Source organism: Betta splendens, chromosome 8 (assembly GCF_900634795.4).
Source record: "Betta splendens chromosome 8, fBetSpl5.4, whole genome shotgun sequence".
Taxonomy (NCBI): Eukaryota; Metazoa; Chordata; class Actinopteri; order Anabantiformes; family Osphronemidae; genus Betta; species Betta splendens.
Window position 1 is genome coordinate 158,165 of NC_040888.2, and position 8,345 is coordinate 166,509.

At 42.7% G+C, this 8,345-nt stretch overlaps 1 protein-coding gene across 1 annotated transcript; it reads right to left on the reverse strand.

Annotated features, from left to right (window-relative positions):
- Positions 1–2,261: 2,261 nt before the first annotated feature.
- ifnphi2 (interferon phi 2) lies at positions 2,262–5,589 on the reverse strand. Its single transcript, XM_029159316.3, has 7 exons — positions 4,857–5,589; positions 4,017–4,096; positions 3,781–3,943; positions 3,541–3,633; positions 3,296–3,457; positions 3,153–3,221; positions 2,262–3,076 (listed from the first exon to the last, which is right to left on the reverse strand). The coding sequence occupies exons 1-7, from the start codon at positions 4,956–4,958 to the stop codon at positions 2,969–2,971; spliced, it is 777 nt and encodes a 258-aa protein (XP_029015149.3). The 5' UTR covers positions 4,959–5,589; the 3' UTR covers positions 2,262–2,968.
- Positions 5,590–8,345: the final 2,756 nt, after the last annotated feature.

An 8,345-nucleotide genomic window follows, 5' to 3' on the forward strand; every position in this document is an offset into this window, starting at 1 on the left:
GGTCCAGTTTTTCATACCTGAGACTTTCTGTTGGATGTCTGCCACTGTGATAGTTACTGGATTCTGTTCAGGGCGGTTGCTGTAGTCTTCCCTCAGGTCCACCAGCCACTGTGCATCACTGTTGTGTGATGCACAGTGGCTGGTGGACTGCCTCCCTTTCCCATATACCTTTCCAGTACTGTTCAGTTTCCAGCCTTGGTGGGTCTGCTCTGCTGTTATTACCCTGCCATTGAGAGTACATTTTCGCAGGTTGTGTTGCGAACAGCCGGTTTATTTGTCTGGCTTCGTTGTCTCTGGTGTATCTCTTTAGGCGGCTGGCCAAGGCTTGTAGCCTTTGCTTGGCAGTTTCGAGTGCTTCAGGTATGGGCATCTGGCTGTACCTCTTGGGCATCGGTCTTTTCATTGCACCTCTCTGGGCCTCTGTTATTTGGCTCACTTCCCTCCGAGCTGCCTTGATTTTCTCCTCCAACCTTCGTTTCCATGGTGGGTATTGTTTCTCACGGCTCCCATGGTTGCTTTTATAGCCAAGCACCTCTAGGATCACTGCTGCTGAAGTGTACATCAGCTCATTGGTTTCAGTGATTGTTGTGGTAGGGATTGCTCTCAGTGCTGCATTCACATCTTCCATGAGACTTTCTGATGGTACTTCACTTAGTCGTTGTAGTGGGGTTCGGGGTTGCCTGTTCAATCTTGCCATGATCTTAACTTTCAAGTCAGTCGCTGCCTCGCTCAGCGTATCTGTGCTCATTGGGGCTTCGTACCGTAGCCCACATCTTATCGGACCCACATGCACAGTGTGAGGACACAAGATAGATGGTAAAAATCAAGGATTAATACTTGTAATAATAGAAATTATTATATTATTCTATTAATAATAATAGAAATCTTAGTATAAAAATGGTCCAAGCACAGCACAAGGGAGCAGGTTGGGTCAGGTCTAAGAGCAGGCAATGGTTTGGTAACAGAATCAACACGGCTACAGTACCGACAGGGAACAGGCAATCTCAAGGTCAGACAATCCGGTTAGTATCAAAGGTTCTTTCTAGGAAACAGTACCGTTCGGGAGTAGGCAGAAGTCGGTGGTCAGGAACATGAAACAGGATCAAAACAAGGTAAGCTGGACTTAGAAACTGCTGGAAAGTGATGACTTTCATACAACGATCTGGCAACTGGCTTTGGTGACTGGTGGTGGTTAAATACACAGGTGAGTAATGACTAATCTAAGACAGGTGTGTGTAATGAGAACCGGAAGTGAATATGAGGACAGAAACCGGAAGTACTACAAAATAAAACAGGAACAGTTTGAAACCCAAACATGAAATCCCTAGGCAGTTTTTAATTTAGTTATTTATTTGTTTTGTGCCTATTTATATCTTGTTGTTTTGCCTAATAGATTTGTTTGTTTTCAGGAGCTGGTTGCACTTTCTCTACCAGTCTCTCTCTTACTGTAAGTTCTGTGCAAATGATCTGTGTGGAGTTATGGAGAATGTCTTCAACCAGAGCTTCAAGCTGAGGGTACCACAGCTCTGGAAGACCTTCTTTGTTGTACCAGTACCAGAGACAATGCACAAGACCTCAAAAGTTTCAGCCCGGTGGCTCTGACACCTCACCCGATAAAGAAACGCGGAGAGACTGGTCCTGCATGAACTACATCCCGTGCTGAGCTCAGTGCCATACCTGCTACGGTTTGCCTACGCGTCTGGCATCGGAGTAGAGGACACCATCACTGACTATGATGATGCAGAACTTTGTGGACTGGTGTCAGCAGAACCACCTCATGATCAGCGCGGTGAAGACCGGGGAGATGCTGGTGGACTGCCACAGATGTCAACCTACCCCCCTCCCCCAACTAGTGAACATCCAGGAAATGAACATCCAGAGAGTGGACTCTTACAACAACAAATTAGCCTGGAGTAACAACAAAGACACACTGTACAAGAAGGGCTGTCTTTACCTCCTAAGGAAACTGATGTCGTTTGGAGTGAAGGGGCCACTCCTGTTGATTTTCTATGACTCTGTGTTGTCCGAGCAGCATCACAAAGAGGGAGAGGAAGAAGGTGGTAAAGGTCAAGAAGTCCAGCTCTTGTCCTGGTCTGTGCTCAGTGACACAGTGAGGGAAGTGGAAGACAGAAGGGTTCTGGCAAAACTTACATCTGTGATGAACCATGACTATCACCCACTACAGTGTTTGAAGAGGCCTATGGCTAAATGAAGAATCTGTGGCTTTCTGCTGTCTGCTTTGATTCAAAATAAAACGACTAAGAAACAATGTCTTTATTTATGCACACTGTTAAAATATAACCTTTTGTTAAAAAGCAATGTCCCAGCGTTTGTCTGTAAACCGGAGGAGTAACACACCGTCCAGGATCAGGTAGGCCCAATCATTGTAGCTCGAGAGAGATTAGTGCAATGCATTCTGGGTGTTGTAGGATATGACTATTTACATCCACAACTACCATAATACTACAGTTTTTCCTGTTTTCTCTGGACATAAACCATCAACGTTAATAGTTTTTGCACATTTTAGCTGGTAAAATGTAGCCTTGTCTTATAGCACAACTTGCTTTTCAGCAGTGAAAAAACACTTTGAAAAACAGCTGGAGGTGTTTAATATGCGGTTGATACTCAGCTCAGCTACAGTTAGCATTTAGCATAGCTCCTGTCATCTGTAGCTGGGCTGTGACCTTTGTTAGACAACTGGATAAACTACCTTACTAGTCATTAAGCTCCTCCCCATCACAGGTTATTATACATGATGTATATAAAGTCTACAGACTGGTCAGAAATCAGTAAATGCCTCTTTAATCCAAAATTAAAAAAACAAAAAAAAACAGCAACACAAAACATATAATTTAGTAAGAATAAATATATAAATATATATTAAAATTAACATGCTTTTTTATAAATATAACAATAAATAAATAAATATTCATGAACAGTGAGCTGAAATGGGGCATGGCCTCTATCTTCATTTGGCTTGTCTCCAAGTGAAGCAGGTGTGGTATTTCTGCAGGGCGATTTTTAGGACCCAAAGTAAATCTCTGCGCAGAGCCTCCCATCCACAGGCTGCACTGCCCTGCGTAACGCACAGACAGAACCGGGTTCAGCTCCGACAGCATCTGATCACATTGTGTGTATAGAACAGCGTTTACCTGCTGCAGGACGGTTCTCACGTCATCGAAGTACAAAGACAAAAGGTGTGAACTCCTGAAACCAGACAACTGAAAAGAGAAAAGAACTAAATGAATAAATCCCATTAAAACATCAAAGACTGAATAAAGGGATGGACACTCACACAGCTGCCGTCCTCCAGCACTTGGTACTGCAGGTTCTGGAAGTTATCGAAGTTGACTTCATTCCAGTTGAGCCCATCCTCCCCAAAAGTTACGTTGTAGTCCTCAAACACATTCCATGCTCCTTGCAGTGACTCAAATACCAGCCATGATACCTGGCGGCACTGTAGGGAGCAACCGCATGTCAGCATGTTAGGCAGTCCTGTGTAAAAAAAGTCTTAAGGTACTGGAAGGTAATGTAAGGTACCTCAGACAGGTTGTCTGTGGCAGCACGGAGTACAGATTTGGGGAAGGAGATGTTAGCGTTGTACTGAACACAGGGAACAGGAAATGGTCCCCCCTGTCAGGAAACAGTCAAATGTAACTTTTGAACACACCAGGTCACATTAAAACAAATTACTGATTATACAGACATGAACACTTAGACCAAAAACTTAAATCTTGTTTCACAGGTAAAAGGCATGCTCTGCTGAGATCAGGGTCGTACCACATCTCTGAGCAGGTGGTGGGATGATTCCAGGAGGATTCCCTGCAGCGAACACACTGGACTGTTCACAACCGACATAGGGAGGCCGCAGAGCTGCAGGATTATGAAGAGCACTGAAGGCTGCACAACGGATCTGTGCCACATGGTCCCAGATCTGGTCTCTCTTAAAGGAAATCAACCTGGGTTAATCTTTACACAAAAGAATAAAGACAATTTCAAAGTTCATAAATTGTCACCTGAAGTCAATGTGATTCTGATTCTGGGAATCTGTTGAAGTGGTCCAAGGTAGCCCGAGATGCTTCAGGTGTGCTGCAACCTGGATTAAACAGAGACAGGCCAATCAGCCAATCTGAAACTACATGTGTCAGTCATCAAACCACTGAGTCTGATTCAGAGCACAGCAGCCAGACCTGGACCAGGACCAGGACCATGTGAGATCTGCAGGTCTGATCATGTTCAGCAGCGTCTGAAAAGGAATTATCACAACTTGCAACAACTTCAGGAGCAGAGTAAATGTGGGATCTGGGTCCCTCCTGAACTCGAGCATCAACCGTCATTATCAAAGCGCCTGGTTTTTGAGAGAGAACACGAGTCCAGCCCATTAAACGTGAAGCATATTTGTGTTTATGTTGAAACATAATGAGGACCTTCAGCCAGACCTGGACCAGGACCAGGACCATGTGAGATCTGCAGGTCTGATCATATTCAGCAGTGTCTGAAAAGGAATTATCACAACTTGCAATAATTTCAGGAGCAGAGTAAATGTGGGATCTGGGTCCCTCCTGAACTCGAGCATCAACCGTCATTATCAAAGCGCCTGGTTTTTGAGAGAGAACATGAGTCCAGCCCATTAAACGTGAAGCATATTTGTGTTTATGTTGAAACATAATGTGGACCTTCAGCTTTAGTTTGCGAAGTAAATTCATCCAGTGTCATAAAATAACATCTACTGCACCTCTACTGCCAGGACTCAGAGCCGTCTACTAAATGTAACCTTCCAACACAACAAAGCCTGGTAACGAAAAGCGATCGGGTGCTGAAACGTGTAGCATTAATTTGGAGACAGAGGTTCTGACCTGAGCGACTTCAGTGCAGACTTCAGGGTCCAGCAGAAGCTCCGTCACGGGTGCAGTAATATTTATCGGAGCGGCAGGCGTGTGATGTGACACAGTTGCCATTTGTCATAATAACGTAGCAGATTTTCCAGTGGTCAGAAACATCAAACGTCACATGGAAACGAAGAGGCTTGTCAACGTGAATGCATAGATGGAGGTTTCACTTTGCTGCCAAAGTTCGAACCTGAAGTCGGCTATAAACCTCAGAGTGAGCGTTTAACTTACAAATGATCTGGACTGAAAGTGAAAAAGCTGCTTAGTCATGTCAATCAGTGATTCCCAAACTGCAGAAGACCAGGACAGGCTCTTCAGAAGCTTCCACTCTGAACTGTCACTCAGGTCTGAAATGAAACTTAAGTCCTTGTGTTTTCATCAGTAAATGTTTGAGTCTAAAAACATGTCACTCCTGATGACGTTCAGCCAGGTTCAGACACTGGTGGTTCCTTTTCTGGCTGCAGTTCCTTTAGTGGACGAATTATCAGTTAATCATTTAGCCACGCAATAAGTTCATGACTAGGATAAACCAATATCAATAATCAACCTTTACCTGTTTTGGCCAAACGTTGTGTATTTGATGGACCTCGATGGACCTTTGGTTGAATACCATGCTGGTATTCAACACTGCATTTAAATTCATCCATTCATACACCAGCAACAATGTTGTAATATTAGCTGACATTGAGGGCAACTTAAGGTTCAGTGTTCTGCCCAAGGACATTTCGGCACATGACCCAGAGGAATTGAATTGAACCACCAATCACAGAAAATGATGGAAGACAGCTCTACCAAGTAATATGTGGTGCCTAAAGTTGTTGTTGTCAGGTTTCTTCTAAACCTCATTTTTAACAAGTATAAGATTTTGTCAGAAACCTGTCAGATGAACTCACCAGGTTGCTGCAGGTCCTAGATGTGAGCTGGTTCTGGTCCTGATCTGGGTCACTCACTGGCTGCTGCTTGTTTTAGTTCTGGTGAGCATCAGTCCTGCTGTGGTTTAAATAATAGCTTAAAGGTGAGAAAATGAAACTTTCAAGAATTCACAATTCACTCAATTGTAAATTGGGAAATTCCACCCACAATGAGGGCATTTTTCAAAAACAAAATAATTTATATTTCTAAATAAAATGTATTTGTAATGTTTTGAATTAAAAAGCTGGCTCAAATGGGTTGTCTAAATAGTTGTGTAGCGCCCTAAGTCAATTTGTGCTATATAAAAAAATTAAATAGCATTAGGGGCTTTTGAGACGAAAAACTGATTTAAGAGATTTATTTAAAAAATGAAAAAGTCAAAAGAACTAAAATGAACACAAGATTTATTCTTAATATGTTTTATATTTAAAAGATATAATTATTAACATTATTAATATTTATTAGTAATTAATATTATTTAATATTGATTAAATACATGCATATTAATAATTTAAGGTCATGCACAATTTAAGGGCTTTTACTCCAAAAACAAATAAAATTAGTAAAAATTATTATTACTACAATTATTAAAAAATAACATTTGTCTGAATTGTTACTTTGTCAGTTAAATGTTTGGTGTCATCATTACTTTTGTGACTCAGCTTCATGTCATGCTTCACCAACAAACGAGGTGGAAACTAACCATCACGGATCACTGCAGCATTAATGTTTCCACACAAAGCATTAAGGTAGAGCTGTCCGTTCACTTTAGGCCACAGAGTGCGTTAGATTCCATGTTGTAAGTCTACAACTCGTCTGAGTCATCTCAGCTCAGGATGCGGTTTAACACAAGCTCATCAGTTTACATTTACACTGAAGAAACGGAGGAAAGAAAAACTGAAGCTGAAAACAGGAAGTTCAGGCTCACTGCATCTTAGCAGGAAATGTAACCTCTCTCAATGTTTTTGTCAGTTCCTGAATAATCAGGGACAGAAATGTGTCATCGCAGACACACAAAGGGAAAAGTCCTCCTTTATTTACTCGCTTTCCACTTCAAGGAAACTGCAGCAGATGAGTCAGCATTTTGTCATTGTTCGCTTTACCTATGGGGTACCAAATGTAAAAGGAGCACCTATAAGTTGTTTTCTCACATTTAACTAAATGACACAACATGTTTTCTCACATTTAGTTAAATGTACATAAGTCTAAATGTAAATGTTAAATATGAATGTAAAATGTAAATGTTAAATGTAAATGTAAATGTTTTCTCACATTGAACTAAATGACACAACATGTTTTCTCACATTTAGTTAAATGTACATAAGTCTAAATGTAAATGTAAATGTAAATGTTAAATGTTAAATGTAAATTTTAAATGTAAATGTTAAATGATCGAAATTAATATTTACAGTAAGTAGACTCCACCCCCTATGATCCTAGATCAGTGACGCAGACTCTAACACCTCAAACAGTATGCATAGCTCCGCCCAAATCTGAGTCTGGATCGGTGGACGAAAATACTGGAGAAAATACTGAAGTCGAAGCCATCATGGCCGTCAGCTCAGAATTCGTCCCGTTAGCAGAGATGGAACGGACTGTAACAGCAGGTGTGCGGGCTGAGGCTCCGCTTCAAACTGCTGTTCTGTCGTAAACACCATTAATGGAGAGTTACTTTCGCCTCTCGAGGAGTGCAGACATGTTTTCTCTCTGCTCCCACTCTGCTTTTGGTTGCAGTGTCCTTGTCTTGTCTTTTTCTGAGCACCCTGATCTGCTATTCTGGAATAACATTTTTGAACATGGAGCTAATCAACTGGTCACTCAGCGCATTGAACAAGACGTTTTCACAAAGGAAAGAATCTCCGGGAGAACCACTCTGCCCCTTGGGGACTTTTGCCTCCGGCTACGTGCGGGACGCGTGTGATTCCTGGTGCCCCGTGTGTCTGGAGCCTCTGTCCATCGAGGATGCAGAGGATCTATTCATATTTTGGACTTTGACATCTGCGGCCGGCTCATTGGCATGTCCTCCGGCCGTGGAGCTACAAACGCCGACGGGGGCCATGGTTACTCGGCTGCAAAATTACACCAGAGGATGGCCCGGATTGAAGGACTGACAATTAACATCTCAGCTCGTTCGGATGATTTGCATCAGAGGATTACCCGGATTGCAGGACTGACTAATAAGACCTCAGCCCGTTCGGAGGAAGACAAGAGACAGACTGATAACATCTGCAGACAGACTGAACACTTGGTGAATATGGTGACAGCCTTGTCTGACAGGCTTGAGGAGATGTCACGGGTGACCCATGGTCCCACAAGAGGCGATGAAGCCCTGAGTTCTGACCGATTGGAGTATTGATCTAGACAAATTAGTCATGGATTGTTAAAATGTATTACAATTGGCTGTGTATTACTCTGTCCCTTCTCCCTCACCCCTCCCTTCCCGGGTCCAATCTAGCTCACCAGCTGTGCGTCTATCTATCCTCTTCCCCTGTTGTGACTCCCTTCAAGGACAACTGTTGGACTGACATGTAAACATCTTGGTCG